Source organism: Crassostrea angulata, chromosome 1, assembly GCF_025612915.1.
Source record: "Crassostrea angulata isolate pt1a10 chromosome 1, ASM2561291v2, whole genome shotgun sequence".
NCBI lineage: Eukaryota > Metazoa > Mollusca > Bivalvia > Ostreida > Ostreidae > Magallana > Magallana angulata.
The window spans coordinates 4,165,823-4,188,128 of record NC_069111.1 but is presented as its reverse complement, the minus strand read 5'-3'; the positions used below and the strand labels follow the sequence as shown (position 1 = coordinate 4,188,128).

The 22,306-nt window shown below is 33.1% G+C and overlaps 2 protein-coding genes across 2 annotated transcripts; both read left to right on the top strand.

Moving 5' to 3' along the window:
* Positions 1-459: 459 nt before the first annotated feature.
* LOC128187286 (thioredoxin domain-containing protein 17-like) lies at positions 460-1,524 on the top strand. Its single transcript, XM_052857615.1, has 4 exons — positions 460-681; positions 908-989; positions 1,176-1,257; positions 1,362-1,524. Exons 1-4 carry the CDS (start codon positions 543-545, stop codon positions 1,428-1,430), a joined length of 372 nt encoding a protein of 123 aa, XP_052713575.1. The 5' UTR covers positions 460-542; the 3' UTR covers positions 1,431-1,524.
* A 6,144-nt stretch (positions 1,525-7,668) lies between these two features.
* LOC128156342 (glucoside xylosyltransferase 2-like) lies at positions 7,669-20,279 on the top strand. The gene is made up of 7 exons (XM_052818445.1): positions 7,669-7,940; positions 8,512-8,677; positions 12,371-12,499; positions 17,218-17,410; positions 18,054-18,203; positions 18,780-18,952; positions 20,073-20,279. The coding sequence occupies exons 1-7, from the start codon at positions 7,768-7,770 to the stop codon at positions 20,214-20,216; spliced, it is 1,128 nt and encodes a 375-aa protein (XP_052674405.1). The 5' UTR covers positions 7,669-7,767; the 3' UTR covers positions 20,217-20,279.
* Positions 20,280-22,306: the final 2,027 nt, after the last annotated feature.

Genomic DNA, 22,306 nt, shown 5'->3' with positions numbered 1-22,306 from the left:
AGTTTGGCTTGCGTAGATATTCGTAGCTAATTTATTTATGCTAAGATACAAATTCAAAATGGTTAAATATCTTAGTTACCACTATGTAACAAACATAAACTCTATCTTATTCAAATATATAACTTTTGTTCATCCTATTAGTTATAATGAATTTTAAACATGAACATTTCCGCTTGAAACTCGCACATGATGTCGATGTATCTAGTCTTTAATTAAATATTTCCAACTTCAAAACAAATATATACAATCTACCGGCTATAGGCTTGTTGCTACGACCCTAAACGCAACCCAAATCTGCATAAAAGCCCTTCGGGCTACATGGGATTTGATCATATGACCAACCAAGTTCATATCCCATTAAACTTTTCAACTTAGAAACTGGTACAACTTTTATTTCTCATAGCGGTTTAAAAAAAATTTAACGTCTCGGGCATGTTATCTTTCCGGGGAAATAACTTCCACTGTGTCGACTTCATGTTTTAGAGCAACATACGCCTACTTTCTCTTTCCCGGGTTCTGGTGCTTTTATTAGATTACGCATTATGGTAAAAGAAATTCACGTACAGGGATTGGAAGCTTACAAAAAAGCTGTGGATGAAAATAAAGGTAAAACTATATTTGCCTTGTTTTCTGGTTCCACCGACGCTGATGGGAAAAGCTGGTGTCCCGATTGTGTTACAGGTAAGTCCGACTTGAACAGCTGTTGAAGAAGGCTATATAATTGTGCACTCTCCTTGTTGACAAATAACAATTGATCACATCAATTTTTAGAGAGAACTAAGTATAAGAATGTCACGACATCGGTGGTTTTTTTTTCATAATAAAAGCAGGAAATAATACACGGAAACTAATATTTGACATCGTATGAGTTGACTGCCTGGTTCCGAAATATCGACTTCTGTTTCAGCTGACCCAGTTGTAATGAGAAATTTAAAGCACGCTGAGGAGGACGCGGTGTTTATCCATTGCGGAGTGGGAGATAGAGCTTTGTAAGTACTTTCCTTGATAGTAACACGCTTCATTTTTTCTTTAGGCTTCTGCCAAGAAACACGATAAAGGGGCACAATTCAATGAACACTTACGATTAGTTAATCTTTAGGAAAAAAGTTATATATCAATTCTTTGAGAAAATAACATGAATATCTAACATAAACTTCATACATATTTTTTTAAAGCTGGAAAGACCAATCAAACGCTTTTAGGAAAGAACCCGGATTAGAATTAAAATCTGTCCCTACATTACTGAAGGTTGGCCAGGTAATTAACACTTTGACACACTTACCTTTTCACTCACCTGAAATCATCAAATGAAATAAAGATCATTCTTAACAAATTCTATTTTATTTTTATTTTTTTGGTAGAAACAAAGACTGGAAGAAGGACAATGCGCCAACGACGATCTTGTTCAGATGCTGTTTTCTGATGAATAAAGACAGTTATACTATAATTACTCACTACATGTTTTGCTTCTTTATCAGTTGTCATCGCAATCGCAGAAAGTTGAAATAAAACAGGTTCATTTGAGTTTGTTTTTGAAGAGTATCACAGTCTTTTCGTATCTTAAACTGGTTGAAGTTAATTGTCATGTTGTAAATTTTGTATTTACTGCCACCCGATAAGTTCAAAATTTACAACATGACAAAAGACATGCGATTTTTTTAAAGCAGTAATTCTAAATCAAATTCCTTTTAAATTTCAACAAAGACATAAATTTCAATAAGGCATCTCCTTCGTTAATTTTTTTAGTGTATAAAGAATACTTTAAAAAAAACAAAACAAATTGTCCTCGCTCATATTACATGTTATAGATCCATATTTCAAAATCCCTGTCCATTCTTTCTTTCTTTATTGACCAAAGGAGCCATGTGGCTCATAGGCATATAATACATACAATTAACAGGCGAATGGCGGGGGATTCTACATGATATATATATCAAATGGTGTACAATATTATTAATATATAATAGATATGTAAATATACGTAAGGCAGATAACATCATAAGTGATTAACATAATAAGTTTTCTCTCAGCTTCGAAGCTTTCAATAAATATTGGCAAAGTTTCTGAGTAGATTTAAAATTATCATAACTAAACAACTGTATAAATTTGAAAAAGGAAGGTTTCTTATAGTAGTAAGGTTTTATGTATTTTTCTCGAATATTCGAAAAAGCAGGACATATCAGAACAAAATGAAATTCGTCCTCTATCTCTTGAGAATTACACAAAGTACAATTACGGTCATTTCTAGGTATGTTTTTATACCTTCCGTTTTCAACGTTTAAGGAATGCGCTGATATTCTATATTTACATAACAGAGACTTTTCTTTATGTGACAGTCGTTTCAAAAGATATTTCTGTAAACAAAAATGTGAAGCTATTTCCTTGTACACTATACATTTTGAAGAATTTTCAAAAACACTATAACAATTCTGTATGAACGCGTCCGTAAGGCGCTGTTCAACTAGTAGAACAAATTGTTTAACATTAGTAACTTCTTGTTGTTCCCAATAATTTCCAAGTCCCAGACAATAAAGTTCATTTTTAACGAGACTTACCCAGTTTTTACATTTTTGCTGTTGTTTTTCATATTCATATAACAATTCCTTATAACAGTTCTGAAGTATACAATTATTTGTTGTCGGCAAGCTACACCAGTATTTCAAAATACGAAGTTTTCTTTGTACATACATAGGATATCTACCAAATGCAAAGTAAACCATAAAATTATTTGTAGATTTTCGAAGCGACATAATTCTTTTCAAAAAATCAGTATGTATTTTTTCAAGTTGTGGGGCTTTATGAAATCCATGCGATTCTTAGGACGAGTTCATATTTTTCTTTTCGAATTGAACGGGTAGCTAACACAGTTTCGTATAAAATCCGGGGGGGGGGGGGGGGTTCTCTGGGGAAAAGCATGATGGGTAGGGATTTCCTGCTATTTTTATACGGTATACATGAAAATTAATTTTTGAAAATCTCAGTTGCATAATATAGTGGATTATCTTTCGAATACACGAAAAAAGTAGGTAGAAAAATTTTAAAAATTAATTTTGTGAGACTCTAAAATAAAGGGAGGTAACTCCAAAAACATCCGGATTTTACACATGCAGAATCTTATGAATTTTTTAGCGGGTAACATAGCTCTTTAAAAAGCTGGCGAATGTACCCTGAAAATACTATGAAATGACGCATAAGGACTTGTTCTTGAAAATGTATAGAAATTAAAATGGCTGATTTGGTTGCATTCTGCTTTTAGGGGGGGGGGGGGGGGGCTAAAATGCATGGGTGAACTGCATTTAGAGGCATCATTTTGTCTATTTTCCGCATGTTTTGAGTGCCAAATAAATTCTAGCATTAAATTACATGTGCATTATTTTGAAATATTTAAAATATTCACGATTTTATCTTTCTATTGATATATAGAGATATATATGTAACATGTTTTTACAATTTATTTTTATAGGGGTCAATTTTGCTTGCCCCTCATCTGAAAACGGCTTTATAACGTTACATATAAAACAGTGATTTGCACCCACGGCTATTTCAACAGAAATAGGCGTCAAATTACTTAAATTATATGTTTATATTTACATTCTACTGTGTTTTTCCATTAAATTCCGTGATGTTTAAATGCCTCTAAATGCAACAAGTAGTCAAAGGTCAAATTGACGAGTTTTATAATGACGTCACAAACGTTGAACGCTGTAAACTGCAACGTCACAAGCGAAAATCAAAGTTCACGCTTGTGGCTGTTACTGTGGCTCTTCTATTAATATTAACTTACCCTTAGGATAAGATAGGAATTTTAAGGTATGAATCACATTTGCAGACAAGGCAAGAAGTTAAAAAAAATGTAAATATAAGCATTAAATCATGATTTTTTGAAGTATACACTCTCATAACTGCAGCGGTGTGTGCATACAAATTTTCATAACGCGCTAACGCGCGTTACTCAATTTGTATGCACACACCGCTGCAGTTATGAGAGTGTATACTTCAAAAAATCATGATTCAATGCTATAATAACCTGCATGCTGAAATGTACATTCAGTATAAATAATGTTAAAATAGGATTTCTAAAATGTATAGATTCTTTAAATTATCCATTTTAGAATTTTGTTTTCATACTTTGATGCCTAAAGATCTTCTTTACTCCACATAAGAACTGAAATTTAAATAAAGACTGAATTAAATTCAAAAGCTAGTGACCTTTTACTTAGACATCATAAAATGGGTTCGAACAACGTTTTTAACGTTTATCAACACATTCTTAGTTCGTTTTAGAAAAAAAATAATTTAAAATTCATTTTTAACCGGGTTTTCCAACGGAAAAATCCGGTTATTAAAATGGTGAAAATGGCAGGCGGGCGGCTGCCTAAAGGGTACCCTCATTGTACGGATAACTCCTCCTACAGTTTTCAAGATAGAAAGTTGTTCTTTTGCAGATCAATTGAACATATATCAGACGTGTGCATATTTCTAGGATTTTGATTTCAGATAATTTATCGAAAAAATACCAGCTTTTGAACTTAGTCATTTTTTGGCAAAATATTGCATATAGGGTACCCTCATTGTACGGATAACTCCTCCTACAGTTTTCAAGATAAGAAGTTGTTCTTTTGCAGATCAATTATACATATATCAGAGGTGTGCATATTGCTAGGATTTTGATTTCTGATTATCTATCGAAAAAATACCAGCTTTCGAACTTAGTCTTTCTTGGCAAAATATTGCATATAGGGTACCCCTCATTGTACGGATAACTCCTCCCACAGTTCTCAATATAGGAAATTGTTCTTTTGCAGATCAATTGTACATATATCAGAGGTGTGCATATTGCTAGGTTTTTTATTTCCGATAATTTATCGAAAATATACCAGCTTTTGAACTTAATCATTTTTTGGCAAAATATTGCATATACGTGTTCTCATTGTACGGATAACTCCTCCTACAGTTTTCAAGATAGGAAGTTGTTCTTTTGCAGATCAATTGTACATATATCAGAGGTGTGCATATTGCTAGGATTTTGATTTCCGATAATTTATCGAAAAAATACCAGCTTTTGAACGTAGTCATTTTTTGGCAAAATATTGCATATAGGGTACCCTCATTGTACGGATAACTCCTCCTACAGTTTTCAAGATAGGAAGTTGTTCTTTTGCAGATCAATTATACATATATCAGAGGTGTGCATATTGCTAGGATTTTGATTTCTGATTATATATTGAAAAAATACCAGCTTTCGAACTTAGTCATTTTATGGCAAAATATTGCATATAGGGTATCCTCATTGTATGGATAACTCCTCCCACAGTTCTCAAGATAGGAAGTTGTTCTTTTGCAGATTAATTGTACATATATTAAAGTGTGCATTTTGCTAGGATTTTGATTTCTGATTATTTATGAAAAAAATACTAGCTTTTGAACTTAGTCATTTTTTGGCAAAATGTTGCATATTGGGGAACTTCATTTCACTGGATACGGGTTGACATGGATTATGGATACAGTTCACATAAAAGAAAACCCGGTTTGCTGTCACATTGACAGCTTTTCACTTGTTATACTTTTATGTGGTGTTAAATTGATTTGATCAATCATCGCTTTATAACCTGCGAATTTGGGAAGGGGAAGAATTATGAAATGTACATATGCCCTATTGAATCTTTTTGTTTTTCTTCAATGGCCGCGGCAGGTGCAGTAGTACCCTTCGAAGAATTGTTCTATAAATCTTTACATTTGTTTGGATCTCTAACATAATTCATCAGGCCTCTGGAAGAAACTTAATCCAGTGGTAGGATTAATGTTCTATATAGGAAGCTCATCCAGTATGGATCAGCGCATGAGAAATGTCCTTGTCAATAACGTCTGACGCTATTATCTCCCTTGCTGAAAGAATGGATTGCCGTATTTATTCATCGAAATGAAATATCAATTAATATTTCATTTATAATCACAACTATACATCTAAATGTTAAAAAAAGGATTAATTTTTTCAAAGTGCGTTAAGAGTCATGATGTAAAAAAAAAATGCTGGTCAACACCAATAACCCACTGTGAAAAAATATTTCAAAGTGTGTTGATTTGGACCAAAATTTAACGCACTTTGAAAAAAAATTCAAAGTGCGTTGCCACAACCTTCATAACGCACTTTGAATTTTTTTTTCAAAGTTGGTTAACTTGGTCCAAAATTTAACGCACTTCAAAATTTTTTTTCAAAGTGCGTAATTTTTTCAAGTGAGTTGCCACATTCCTGTCATACCTTCCTAAATTAGGTTTCACTCTTTAATGACACTACTTTCGTTAACCAGCAAATCTATGAATTAAACAAAAACCAAAATAAATTTTGCAGTCTCTTAATAACAGACCCACCGAGCTATTTACAATGTGTGGTCTCTTTGTGCAATATTTGTGCTTTAACTCGAACTGTGTTTATACTTGTACGTAATTGCTATGAAGACACGATAGGTGAGTTTTCTATTAGAATTGAGAACATACACTGTAATCAATGTGAAAATAACTATCGTCTTAGATATGTATTTTTCTGAACAGAAATTCGGTAAATGACAGCGTGAAAATTTCGACGCAAAAAGGTGTTGCAATCAAACGGTGGCTTTTTAAATCATCCGGAAGACAGTGGTTGATCCAATTTTAATTGTTTAAGAATCAATCTAGCATCCTGAATAGGTATATCTACATCTACGAAGTTAAATACATCCCCATTCATCTTAATGAAAAATATCTATTTAAAAATGTTAGCCCTCAGTAGGCACACCACGTCTGTATACCTTGCGTGACATTTGGTCAAGTGGTTAGTGGCGTTGGAGATACAGGGGCTTTTTCGTGATTTTGGGCATATTTTATTTTCTTATTTTTATAGTTTACAAGCTCTAGTATCTTATGATCAACCAAAATTTGAATGTCAGTTGTAGAGGTATACGCAGGATACAGAACTCACAATTCTTTGTTATTGGCTAAACCGTTTACATTGGCTAAATATATCGGTAAAAGTTCCATTTTAAGCTGATTTTTCTATCTGCTAATTTGTTTTGAACATAGAAAAACAGTTATTGGCGTTTGTCCATTCATTTTAGGTCTACACCTTCAACAACCAAAATGTAACAAAAAAATAACCCGAATAAATTGTTTCTTTCCCTAAATTGTTACCTAACAACATGACGCAACGGTTTAGGTGTTTACAACGAATCTGGAAATCGGATACCGCTGGAAATTTCATAGTTTTTACCTTTTCAACAAATTATTAACATATATATGAGTAAAATATTGTACCATTTTAAAATGTTAAACGGGTGAAAATATTTTATTCATTATCCAATGCTTATTTTATCCATATTAATATCGACAGGCGTACCATGAATCCATAACTATTTTTAAATGGACTTTCTTAAATGTCTTGAGTTATTGAGAGTTAATTTATTTCATGCATTTTAATGTTATAGGATTATTTATGAACAATTTATGTTCTTAGCTGCGTTGAAACCATTTGATACGTTTTATTTTTTTCATACCTACATCGTCTATTCTGGTCCTTATTCAGCGAAGTGTGTGGCATATATCTTTTTTAGAATGATTAAAATTGCAGATGCGCATTTACCCGTGGACGAGTTTTGGAATTGATCAACATATTTGTTAACAAACACATTCCAACAAGCAAAAAAGTAAGAACGTGAGATAAAATACATCAGAGATCTTTATACTGTGACAACAATATTAAAAGCTACTTGATTTGGTTTAAACAAGGGATGCTGAATGCGTCGACGAGTGATTTACAAGTTTTGGCTGCCCGCCATCTCCCTGGTAGTCCTGTATCTGTTATATGTTGTCCGTCAGCGAACAGCCCAAAATGTACAGAGGGTTACTCTTACAGAGAAACCCAGAGAACGGACCGAGGACGAGAGGTTAGGACCGACTGAACTGGACAAGTAAGACGTATTGACATCCTTAAGAATATTGTTATGATAATCAAATTTTAATTAATCAGAACTTAATCTTAACTTTGCAACTATGTGACAAAAATAAATCTCAAATTTTAACATAGCATAATTAAGAAATAAACAGCTAATAAAAAAATTCACCGGGATATGAACTTGGGTGGTCACATTAACGTTATGCACGCACTGTTGAAAAATTACGTGCTTTGAAGATTTTTTAAAAGTGCATTAAAATGGGACCAAGTCAACATACTTAAAAAATCATTTTAACACACTTTGAAAAAAATACTTGAAGCTAACTGGGATATATTCAAATGAGAGCCCAATGGATTTTCTAATGCTTATTTTCAGTTGATAATATTTTAATGTTTTCACGTGTAATTATCTTTTTTTTAATAATGAAATGTTGGGGGTTTTTTGGTTTGAATTTGATAAGCGTAAAATTGGGTTGATTTTGCCCCATTTAACACACTTTGAAATTGTTTTCAAAGTGCTAATTAAAGTCAGTATCCACATCGCACGCAAGCATGACTAAATCACGAATATAAATAAAATTGAATAGTGGAGCAAAACTTTGGAGAAACAGTATCCATCTTTCCATTGTTGTTTGCGGTGACCGTCGCAACGAGTCCATTACCCTCATCAAGTCTGCTGTCCTCCTTACCAAATCTTACATCGTCATCCACATCTTTGCGGAGGGAGAGTTACATTCTTCATTACAGAACCAGGTGAGTGTTAATATAGATCACTGATGTTTAGAGGTGTATTTATTTCATAGCTACAGTACAGGCAACGCGGATCCCGTATTGGCCCGCGTTACCGTCACGGTATTTTTATCGTTCCCGCGATTCACCATCGCGGTTTTTGATCGCGGTATGGATTGCGACCGTGATGACACCGCGACGGTGTGATTTACCGTTATTCCTGCTACTGCTTGTTGTTGTTACTTTACCTGTACTGTACATTACAGGCAATGCGGGTTGCGTAAATCCACGTCAAATATGCGACTTCAGATTAAAGCCTAACAGCTGCATTGTAAATAAATTGTGGTCCATATTATTATAAAATTAATAAATTATATTTATGAAATAGTATTTCATAAAATCGGAAACTACATTCGAATTACAACATAACATGATTATTACGCTGTTAAGTTTTGTGATGTGTAAATAAGAACACATATCTTTGTATTTGACGTGTTTATTTCGGTTATTATTTCTATTAGTTAATAATCCTGTTTTTATAACAATTTTAAAATTAAATATTTCATTAGATGAACTCGTATCAATGCAGAGCAATTTCATCTTCTCATTTTATAAGTTGACACGCATAGCGCCGTAAACTGTCAATACATGTCTATGTTTTAAATTGAGAAATGAACAAATGTCGGGAATCAACTAACAAATCTATTTTTCCATTCAATAATAAAATTATCATTCATATAATTAAGTTGGTGCTGCGTTAAAGCACATTGAATCTAACGTGTTATCAGTATGCGTTTCCTGTGTATACATATAAAGTTTAAGTCACGATCATTTTCTGTGTATACATGTAGTGATTAACAAACTCAAGGTAGAAAACGACATGCCCTTGAGGGTTTTCACACCTATTCAAGACAAAAGAACAATTCTATATCGCGTACGGCTTCGTCTAATCGCACAACACCTTACTCATACTGAATGTCAAGAAATTTGAAGAAAAATCGCTTACATTACTATTTCACTAATTATATTCTTGATATTTTTTTTAATTGATGCACAAGTCCAGATTTCAAGTAGAACCATTTTAACATTATATAAATAGTGCCTGCTTGGGAGGATAACTGTTGAAATTGACACCCCGAGAAAACCGACCCGAAGCGAAGGTTGACAATGGTTTTCGAGGGGTGTCAATTTTAACAGTTATCCTCCCAAACAGGCACTATTTATTTTATTATACTAAATGTCTTAATTTTAGAGAAAATTTTACTGCTTTTATATAGAAATGAAGTTAATTTTACGCCGAACCGTATGCGCATAATTTACGCGCATGTAACAATTCGTTGTGTTACCCGTTGCCAAGTGTGTTGCTAAGGCTGAGGGTAATAGAACGGATTATCAACTGCGTCTAAACCAATCAGATTTCAGTATTTAACATGAAAGTATAATAATAATATATAAATATAATATCTTTGGGTAGAAGTGTCAAACAGCAATGTGACGAAGGCCTGTCTATTTCGTTGCTAGTCACTCAGCCATGGCTCTTTGAAATCAATAAGATTTGTCTGGCTTTTGCGCTAAGACTACGCAATCAGTCCAAATTTGGCGTGAAACCGCGCCATTTTAACTTGTTTTGACGCAAGAATTGGATAGCTATACCCTACTGAAAGTCCAATGTTAAATTTTAACAAGACCTTGGACTTTCAGTCTTTCTAATATTCAATCCCTAACAGCGTGTTTTTTTATTACAAGTATAGCAAAAACTACGAAGTGGTTGTTCATGTATATTTATTTAAGACTATTGTAAAGGCACATATTTCCTTTGGGTTAAAATTTCGTTGTTTTTAAACCAAATACAATTACGTTGGCATTTAATTTCGTCATATCGTAATCCCTAAAATGTATCGCGTATCAACTCTGTCACCCCTGCGAATGTTATTGTCATTTAAATATTAGACAACGTGGTTTTATTTGACCCTTTCAGTTTCGCAGTAAAAATCATGCCTCGTGTTTATAGTCTATTTCATATATAGAATCTAAGTATTTGTAATCAAATATAAAATCTAGAGGTGTATTGATTTTAAACTTTATCTTCATTAATTGGTGGATAAAATGTGTTCTAAAAGTAAATGTGACAATACAAAATATAGTTTTTGTCTGCTGTTGCAACAATTAACATGCTTTAGTAGAGATCCCCCATAGGATTTATTTTCGATCCGCGCCTAACCTAGTAATAGCATCAAAAGTGAAACAGACTATACTATTTTATGCAGAATGTTCCTTGAAAATGGCTCGATATGCTAGGTTTTTATGCAAAACAGACACCCATTATTTTTCTAAAAACATGGTATTGCATACCACAAGCATCAAACATGGCCATGATTTTATTAAGCAACCCAATGTTTATATTTTCAACCACTCTACACGTGGTTGAACACGAACGATAACTTTGTTCTGAATATTATCGTTTAATATAAATAACCGCTAGACGATGAAATAAGACATACATCTTAAAAGATTTTCATGTTTTAACATAAATCAAAGTAGGATATAATATGAAAAACGACCAGTACTTACGTATTTTGAGAATATTATTCGAACACTCATATTTCCACTCGAAACTGAACAAATCTCGGTGAAGTCTCGTGAACTTTCATTCGAACACCTCTGAATTTATTACATACTTAGCAACGATAAAGAAAACATTTCGAACACATTCGCAGGGGTGTCTGTATTTATTGATACTTTGGGTGAAAATACGTCATGAATTAAAAAAATAACGTCTAGGGTTTAATTTCCTTGATTTATAATTCAACGAAAATAAAGAATCAAATCCTCAGCGAATATTTCTGCTTCTACAGTATGTCTTGTTCAACTTCAATGTTGCAAACCTCTGCAAAATGTTAACGATCCTAATTCATTTGAGAGATAAATGCAGATTTCTATGGTGTTCCGATAGGGCCACATCGGCGAGTGCGAAGATGCGAAGGCGAGAGTGCGAAGTTGCGAAGGCGAAGGAGCGATAGTAGTATCGCTTCGCCGCCTTCGCATCTTCGCGCTTCGCCGTTGCACCTTCGCACTTTCGCAATCGCAACTTCGCACTCTCGCATCTTCGCCCTAAAGGCGAAAGTGCAATGATCGAAGTGGTCCCATCGGAACACCATAGATTTTAGACCGTTATTTAAAGGGGCGTGGTCACGATTTTGGTCAAAAATTATTTTTTCGATTTTAATGTTTACAATGCTTCAGTAAGGCGTTTTTAAAAGGCAACCAAATTTTGATTGTCATTTGTTGAGTTATAAGCGAATTACAGAGCTTACAATTCTTCACTATGTAAACAAAGCTTTTGTTTACATTTTGAATGTTGAAGTGAAAATTCCAGTTTAAGACCTCAAATGAATGTGTTAATCGTTAGTAACTGAATATTTATGCTTAAAATGAATAAGATGATAGACAAATTAGCTTAAATTTTTTTTATTGGTATATTGAACCTATGTAAACAATAACAGGGCACGAGCCTTGTTTACATGACGAAGAATTGTCCTGTATCTTGCTTAAAACTCATCGACTGACACCCAAATTTCATTTGATCATTAGAAATGCATTCCTAAAGCATTGTAAATAATAAAAACAGAAGAAAAAAAATTTGACCAAAATCGTGACCATGCCCCTTTAAGAGTGTGATATCGTGTTACCTGTATATTCAATGTTTATTATTTTCAGCTCAGTTCATGGCCACACCATATCACAAAGAACTTTGAATATCATTTGTATAGAACAAAGTACCCGGAACCATCCCAAGAGTGGAAACTATTATTTAAACCATGTGCATCACAAAGATTGTTTATTCCAGTGAGTTGACGCCTATAAAATGACACTTGCCTATTCAGCTTACTGAAAAATAAAATATTAGACGTAGTGAAGAAGATATGCGCAATTTAAACTCGTCAGGCGCAATAATTTCAATGGCGTTGTAAGTACTAGTATGCTCTTTGCACTCAAACGAACATAAAAATAACTAGATAATAATACGATCTCGTTACGAATAACGAGTAGGTCTTCCGACCGATTTTTTTAAAGGGACTTTGACACGATTTTAGAACAAAATTTTTATTTTTATTTTTTATATATAAAATGGTTTACTTGAACATTTTGAATGATTGACCAAAATTTGAATGTTAGAATTAAAGGTATAAGGGAGATACAGAGGCAAGAACGCATTGTTATGTAAACAAAGCTCGAGTCTTATATATTTGTTGACAAATAATGTAAAGTATGGAATTATCATCTCTTTGACATAATAACTCGTGGAAAACAAGGCAAACCTATTCAATGTGTTTATAAAATATATTATCAATAGAAGAAGCAACATTTGATCGAAACTTATACCAATAAAACACATATTTAAACAATAACAAGGCTCGAGCTTTGTTTAGAAACAAAGAATTCCAAACTCTGCATCTTGCTTATAACTCAATATCTGACTTTCAAATTTTGACAAAGCATTAAAAATACCCATATCATCCATTCTAAACATTAAAAACGGAAAAATAAAATTTAAAATTTTGAGCTCAAATCGTGTCCAAGTCCCTTTAAATAACACGTTGAAATAAATATACAAATCAGAATTGCCCTCCCCCCTTTTCAGATAATAAAAAAAATTCCATAAGTATTTCATAAATGGGTGTGGCAATAATATTTTTTCAAACAGGTATTGTTAAGAATACCTTTGTTTCTATAATGCATTACAATAAATTGAACGTTTTTAAGTCACTTGTTATAGACTTTTCTAATTTCTTGGCCGCTAATAAAAGGGACCAGCCCCCTTTTAGTACTTCCAAGTTTTGCAAAAAACTGTATTTTGAAGATATGCACCTATATCTGATTCAAAAATAAACTCTATTTTTATACCCTTATACCCCCGCTCCGAAGGAGAGGGGGTATACTGTTTTACCCTTGTGTGTCTGTCTGTCTGTCTGTCTGTCTGTCCGTAACAAAAATTTCTGTCGCATTTATCTCAGCAACTTATTATCGCAGATGCTTGAAATTTTTACACAGTGTTTGTTAAAGCATGCCATATCGTGGGATATATTTTTTTACCAATCGGACGTCAACTTCCTGTTAAATGACGACTTTGCTTATTTTTTAACCAAAAGTTTTTAACAAATTTCCGTCAAAGATTTTTCAGCAACTATTTATCGCAGATGCTTGAAATTTTTACACAGTATTTGTATAGGCATGCCATATCGTGGGATATATTTGTGTACCAATCAGACGTATACTTCCTGTTAAATGACGACTTTGTTTATTTTTAGCAAAAATTTTCAAACAAATTTTTGTCAAAGAATTATCAGCAACTGTTTACCGCAGATGCTTGAAATTTTTACACAGTATTTGTATAGGCATGCTATATCGTGGGATGTATTTTTGTACCAATCGGACGTCAACTTCCTGTTTAATGAGTACTTTGTTTATTTTTGGCCAAAGTTTTCAAACAAATTTCCGTCAAAGATTTCTCAGCAACTATTTATCGCAGATGCTTGAAATTTTTACACACTATTTGTTTTGCCATGCCATATTGTGGGATTTATTGTTGTATCAATCGGACGTCAACTTCCTCTTAAATAATGACTTTGTTTATTTTTAGCCAAAATTTTCAAACAAATTTTCGTCAAAGATTTCTCAGCAGCTATTTATCGCAGATGCTTGAAATTTTAACACACTATTTGTTTAGGCATGCCATATTGTGGGATTTATTTCTGTACCAATCGGATGCCAGCTTTCTGTTAAATGTCGACTTTGCTTATTTTGCATATTCACATCAGAGCGGGGGTATCACTAGTGAGCATTGGCTCACAGCAGGCTTGGGGCGAATTACATTGTAAAGTAATGCATTACATTACCATTACCAAATTCATGAATTTGGGCATTAAATTACCATTACCATTACTTGATTTTCTTGAAGTAATGCATTACATTACCATTACATGAGTAAAGTAATGCATTACCATTACCATTACTTTGTTTTAAATAAGCAAAGCTAATAAAGAGTTTTTGCAAATGTTTCAAATATAAAACACTCTTTAACATATCTAGAGGTTCATGCTCAGTATCAGGTTCAAATTCAATGACTATACAAGAGTCATTCTTTATTTGCTCAATATATAATCATATTGTGGCATTATGAACAACATACGTATTACATAAGTAAAATGATATTCATTGACATTTGGCATAATCCAATGTAGGATACGAAATAGAGACACAGAATTACATGCATAACAAAAAACAATTTATGGAATAATGTTGCGGTTATCAAAAGCTAAATAGAGATATTTCCCACAAAGAGATTACACAAATCTTTACAATTTTGGACACTTAATTGTATTAATTCATAAACAGATGGTTTTTCCCAGTTATATTTTTTAAGATACGGTGTTTTAATCGTATTTCTTTTTACTGAGGACACTTTAAGACAAAAGATTGCTGTTGCACATTATGATCGAAGTTTCAGAGGGTCATCTTTGAACTGCATCCTGTTAGTTTGAAAATCTTCCCAGCTATACTAAATAAATGTTTTAAAAATACAGGAGCAGTCGAAGCTTGGACTGAAAAGTACTGTTTGATGATCTTTATCTTAGGGTATATTAAGTGCAATAATAGAAAAATACATGAATCTTGTATTTTCTATCAGCACAAACTAATGTACAGTGTACTTCATATACAAGAGAGAGAGAGAGAGAGAGAGAGAGAGAGAGAGAGAGAGAGAGAGAGAGAGAGAGAGAATAAGTAAGTAAAATTATTTTCAAATGGGTTATAATATTGGAAGTGATATCTATTTTCATCATGGATGGACAGTGCATTCATTTTGCTTTGAAAGGTGCATGTCTGTCTCCTATTCTATTGGGACATAGCGAAGGGAAGTGGATTGGGGTGTTTAGCACTTAATTCTTATAACAATAGATTGTTTTGATACTTAGATTATCCTGGGGGCATAGTGTGTTGTTGACACATTTCTTATTGAAGTGCAAACTAATTGGAGTAAATTGTTTAAATGATTAAAAACTCTTAATAACAACACTCTTAAAAATGTTATGAAATTGTGCTGTTATATTTCAACTTCATGTATAAACTTGCCTTTTTCAAGTGACCAGTATATGTATTATAACATGTGTATATTAATTGTATATGTCTATGAGCTGTACAGCTGTTGACTAATAAACAATACAAAATACAATAAACAATATTTAGTAATACATGTATTAACAATTCAAAAATGAATCTTTTAAAAACTTTTTTAATAATACAATTAAAACATTTTTATCTTAAGAATTATTTCTTTCTTCTTTAAAAATAAATTTAATCAAATTCAATTTCAACTATTCATTTATTCATCACATTTTTAAAAGTGAACATGCATAAATAAGCATAGTAATGAAAAGTAATGCCATGTAATGCCAGCATTACACTAGATTTTGGAAAGTAATTAGTTACATTACCATTACTTGTAATGCTAATTTTGTGGCATTACACATTACTAGCATTACTTTGAAAACATGTAATGCATTGCAATGCATTACCATTACATTAAGCATTACCCCAAGCCTGGCTCACAGATATCTTGTTTTTTTTATCTTTTACATATTTGTTCACGTTGCTGTTACTATGTCACCCCTGCGAATGTTATTGTCATTCAAATTTTATACCACGTGGTTTAATTTGACCCTTTCAGTTTCGGAGTAAAAATCGTACCTCGTGTATAAAGTCTATTTCACAGTATCTAGGTTCTAGTAGTCAAATCTAAAATCTAGAGGTTTATTGATTTTAAACTTTATCTTCATTGATTGGTGAATAAAATGTGTTTTAAAAATAAATGTGACTATACAAAAATTAGTTTTTGTCTGCTGTTGCAACAACTAACATGCTTAAAAAAGATCCCTCCTGAGGATTAATTTTCGATCCGCGCCTGACCTAGTAATAACATCAATAGTGAAACAAACTATACCATTTTATGCAGAATGTTCCTTGAAAATGGCTTGATATACTAAGTTTTAATGCAAAATAGACACCCATTATTTTTTTTAAAACATGGTATTGCACACCACAAGCATCAAACATGGCTATGATTTTATTAAGCAACCCAATGTTAATATTTTCAACCACTCTACACGTGTTTGAACACGAACGATAACTCTGTTCTGAATATTATCGTTTAATATAAATAACTGCTAGATGGTAAAATAAGACATACATCTTGAAAGCTTTTCCCGTTTTACCATAAATCAAAGTAGGATATGATATGAAAAACGACCAGTACTTACGTATTTTGAGAATATTATCCGAACACTTATACTTCCGCTCGAAATTTCACAGGAACTGAACAAATATCGGTGAAGTCTCGTGAACTTTAATTCGAGCACCTCTGGATTTATTACTTCCTTAGCAACGATAAAGAAAACATTCCGAACACATTCGCAGGGGTGTATGTACAGGTAGGAATTTCCATAAACAAAGATTAAAATTTGTAAGTAAGAACAGACATTTTTTACTGGATTCTTTATTCTTTACAGTCTCTTTTAACAAATGTGGATTCCTTACTGTATGTTGACACTGATGTTTTATTCCTGTCTCCTCTGGAGAAAATCTGGTCCCATTTTTCCCGTTTCAACAGTTCCCAGGTGATCGCTATGGCTCCGGACAATGAAGTTCGTCACACAGCCTGGTATAACAGATTTGCCAAACATCCATACTATGGAGAATTAGGTGCGGCATTTGGTCGAGAGATTTTGAAATTCTGCAAATGGTCGGTAAAAATTGTCATTGAAGTTTTAAAGGTAATAAACGTTTAATACCGTATATCAAAAGGGCATGGTCACGGTTTTGGTAAAAAAAAATATTTTTCCAATTTAAAAGTTAACAATGCTACAGTAAGGCATTTTTGATAGGCAGTCAAAATTTGAGTGGCATTTGTTGAGTTTTAAGCGAGTTACAGAGCTAACAATTCTCTGCTGGGTAAACAAACCTTTTTTTCATTTTGAACGCGGAAGTAAAAATTCCCGTTTTAGACTTAAAATGAATGTGTTAAACGTTGGGAACTATTAATTTATGCTTAAAAGAAATAAGATGGAGAAACCAGCTTAAATTTTTTTACCGATATTTTGAACCTATGTAAACAAAAACAGGACACGAACCTCGTTAACACGACAAGGAATTGTGAGCCCTGTTGTAGGTTGCTTATCATTCTACAACTGACTCTCAAATTTCATTTGATCGTTAGAAATGCATAAGACTAAAGCATTGTAAATAATAAAAACAGAAAAATAGAATTCGACCAAGATTGTGACCATGCCCCTTTAACCAAATAATTTGTTCTGAAGTCATTTAATTAGTTTTATCAATCTAACAGGTGTTAATTCTGGAGTGATACTCATGAATTTGACGAGGATTAGAGCTTCTACATGGCCTACGTCCATCATTAAGTACCATAAAGAGTACAAATTAAAGATGACTTACGGAGATCAGGATCTCATGAATATTTATTTTCATTTCCATCCTGGTAAAAACATCAGAATGATTTCATATTTATAAAATTCTTTTTATTTTTCAGATAAAAAATTATTATCAAGAACTACTAGTAGTTCCATAAGACATGTAACGTTTATACATTGTAACTTGAACACGACAACCACCATTTTACCCTCATAAATACAGTAAAGAAAATGACCCGTAATTTAATTTATACTAGTAACTACTGTCCAGCGTGTTTAAAATATCATCATTTGGAGTAAGTGAATAAGTCTGATTGAGGCTCTTCAAGACCGCCAAAGTTGTAACTATAATCATAGCATGTTTCTATAGTATGAAAAATAAATAAACGCATAGAAATAGTCTTGATAACATAAACAACAACAAAAAATTATCTATAGAGAAATTTGATTTCAATTTCCAAAACAGGATACCAGTAAACGATATTGTGAAAACTATTGAAAATTTGGATAGAGCGAAATTTACAGTTTAAAAATTATCAGAATAGATGGAGAGCGTATATACATTTACTAGTATTTGAAATGAGTAATAATAATTATTGAAGATATATTAAGCGGAAAAAAGTAAAGCACCAATTTGGTTTCAGATGAGCTATATATTTACCCCTGTGAGTGGAATTACCGGCCCGATCACTGTATGTATACTAGTGTGTGTGAGGGGGCAAATAAAGATGGGGCCCATGTACTTCACGGCAATCGCCGGACGATGCAGAATCAAAAGCAGCCCGCATTTAAAGCTGTTTATTCGGCATTTAAAGAAGTAAGTCTATTTTCAAATAGTCAACCTATTTCTAGCTTTTTCACCCCGCAACTGGAGATACTAATTTCAAAGTCAAGGAAGGAATTCTGAAAAATTGAAAAACCCCTGACCAATTTGATTGTGAACTAGTACAAGTTAATTAGCTTTAAAAAAAACCTTACCGTCTGTAGAGCAAACTTTTAACAGCAATAAGTTATCAAGAAAATTATTCTCAATTATATAAATGTCGCCCTCCTCTACACAGTGCCATGGCGTGTCGAACATTTTTTGTTTGTATGTGCCTTTTAAGCGTGCGTGCTTAAAAAACTGTTTTCCACGTGCATTCTCGTTGAGATCGACCATACTAGATAAAAAGAGATCCTAGGAAGAGTTGTATTATTTTAATAAAATCAAAGTTAATGCCACTGTTAGTATCATTCTGTATTACTAAAATTAGTTATGCCGTATCACATATGTGAACTTGTTTACAGATATTAGCCATATTGTATTAAAAAAATTTAACATTTTTTGTATTTGCGTAATCGAATCAAAAGAAAAGAACAAATTATAGCAATAGATATTATCGAATATTGCTTTTAACTAGTTGTGCTGAAAAATTAAAGCCTAAACTTCATTTATAGCAATTTTTATTGTTCTTTCGTTTTCTCACTTTTTAATAAGATTTGAAATCTACGAAGATTGGTAAGTCGTACGTAAAAAAGATAATCCCTTGCGCCGAACAGTATTTCAACCAATGAGATGAATGTAAATTTTCACATCATGTCTTTGCTACCAATCACAAAGGAGAGGAAATGCACAACCCGGAGACTGTAAATTATTTCAACTCTTAATACCGTCTTCCAAGGAAGACGGTAATCATCAAGAAATTCTGCAACGACGACAATTAAAGTTTTCTACGGTATAATAAAATACATATTTACTGACTCTGCGGAAGGTTTTTTTGGTCCCCCTCGACAGCAACTGTTCGCCACGTGAAATAGTTACTGTCTCTGGGGACAATAAACATGCTCTCGTCCCCATAGCCAGTAAATAGGTACATATACTGTTCAATGGTGATAGGAATTATATACGAAATGATGTTATATATCTCATTCATCAAAACACACCTTTTTATTTTCAGTATGATTTTCAAGAGAAGTTGATGATTTCGTTATTACCAATGCTTTTGAGAAATCTTGAGGCAGTTGCAAAGACTCCGTGTGGAAAAGTTGGACATATATTTTCTAAAAGAGTTGCCCAGTTTCTTAATCAAGAAGAAAAGTAGCCCATGTTTTTCATTGATTACATCCAAACTTACTAGAAAGCAGCAGACTACTGAGCACAAATGGAAAAGTAGATCTAAAGGGGGGGGGGGGGGGGGGGGGGTTAGGGGGTTAACACTCATGTTTTGTTATGGGGAGATGATTCCATTGGTTCTGCAGAAAATGGAAATCTATTTTCCAACGTACAGTTATTCTTCAAGGGACCTGGTCTGATTTGAAACTCATCAATATCTACATCTATATCTTAATCATGCTGTTGCATTATTTGTCTGTATGCTAGTATGTACTGTCAGAATTAGTACGTGTATCTATTGACCTATAAAACTATTGTGTTTATTATTGAATATCACATTTATTGTGTTATCACGACTGATGTAGAAAAAGGTGTTCTGGGTTTTCACAACGTTTGCTAATTATTTTGTTTTCACCATTAAACAATAAAATATGTTCAAATCGAGCGGTAATTTGCTGTTGGTGGTGTTAGGGCTACAACTAGTGACCAATCATGAAGCAGATAATTGTAAAATCAGTTGTTACTTTGAATAAAAATAATTTAAAAATAGATCCTGTTATTTTATTTTTCAAGCAATATTTAATGTATTACCATTATTATTATCATTTACATAACTTTTTGATTTATTGATTAATAGGGTCTCTCCTCCTATGAATGTGCATTTATGAATAATACTTTTCTTTGTAGAATATTGCATAACATTATTACTAGTAGTGACGTGAGCTTTTGCTTAGACAGAGTGTATGGATATGTTCATAATTACATGTATGTTCAGATGTTACAACTGCTTATAATTCATATGAATTTTAGCAAATAAACAATACAATACAATACAGAGCTCTACCGACTGTATGTGGTCGGGAATGGAAGTTTCAATTAAGGACTCTAACCTATTGTGTCATTGATGTTTATTCAATTACTTTTCTGTTGTAAATATTTTACGGCAAGTCTATGTCGAAACAATTGCTGTTTTCCTGATAACACACAACCCCCCCCCCCCCCATCCCCGAAAAAAACCCAACCAAACAAACAAAAACAACCATTCACCAAAATAAATGGTTTACCTTGAAGACTTAACTACTACACACAGATTCATGTCCCGCCTATGCACTGCAGTGGTTCATATTTTCTTTCACTGCGACAAAGACCCTATAGGTTTTATAGACTACATTTGTATATGAATCTCCTTCAAAAAAGCTCTGTGTACGGTAAGGAAAGTAAGTATAAGAAAATATGTAAATTTTAAAGATAATCGAAATATTTGGAATTTTGATTTTTGCACAGTGGCATCGTATCCGCTCTACACTCTATGACACACACACACACACACACGCGCGCGTACGCGCGCGCGTGTGTGTGTGTGTGTGTGTGTGTGTGTGTGTGTGTTTGTGTGTGTGTGTGTGTGTGTGTGTGTGTGTGTGTGTGTGTGTGTCATTGAGTGTAGAGCGGATACGATGCCCCTGTGATTTTTGTTTACTATATTGTATCTTATGACCGAAAATATAATAAATCTGATGAATCATGAATGATTTGTGACCATCCGGGCCCCTGAGTGACCGTTTTATCCCTATCACGTACAGAAAGGAACAATACAGGAAAGCTCAGAGCTCGCACTGCATAGATTATATGTCTGAGGCGAGAATGGTCATTGTTTTATTGGATTCGACGTCGTTGCTCCAGGATTGATAAAACGCCACCAGAATCCCTGTTCATTGCGGAAATTGCAGGCAATGACGACTGAAGACTGGAATTTACATTTTTAATGCATGATATCTAATATCTACTGTTGCCCTTAATCAACAATACTGTAATTCAATTTTGGTTGTTACGCAACTTCTGACTGGCTAAAAGAATAGTTTATACTGTTTAAAGAATGTTTCCTACGTCACAATAAGACTTTTAACAATTACGAGTGATTTCTTATGTACATGTGTATATTCATCATTTTTAATCCTTTTAAAAATATATTTGGAAGAGTTTGATTAGTTTTAGACAGAGAAATTTATTAAGCAGTAACTTCATACCATGTTTCGAAAAAAAATGCAAAATCACAAAGTAAAACATATTCATTGGTGACTG

Excerpts from the sequence above, each read along its gene's own strand:
- LOC128187286 (XM_052857615.1), top strand. The coding sequence starts at position 543 with ATGGTAAAAGAAATTCACGTACAGGGATTGGAAGCTTACAAAAAAGCT. Across the intron at positions 682-907 it reads GTGTCCCGATTGTGTTACAG|CTGACCCAGTTGTAATGAGA; the intron begins GTAAGTCCGACT and ends CTTCTGTTTCAG. Across the intron at positions 1,258-1,361 it reads CATTACTGAAGGTTGGCCAG|AAACAAAGACTGGAAGAAGG; the intron begins GTAATTAACACT and ends TTTTTTTGGTAG.
- LOC128156342 (XM_052818445.1), top strand. The coding sequence starts at position 7,768 with ATGCGTCGACGAGTGATTTACAAGTTTTGGCTGCCCGCCATCTCCCTG. Across the intron at positions 7,941-8,511 it reads GGACCGACTGAACTGGACAA|TGGAGCAAAACTTTGGAGAA; the intron begins GTAAGACGTATT and ends AAAATTGAATAG. Across the intron at positions 18,953-20,072 it reads TTTATTCGGCATTTAAAGAA|TATGATTTTCAAGAGAAGTT; the intron begins GTAAGTCTATTT and ends TTTTATTTTCAG.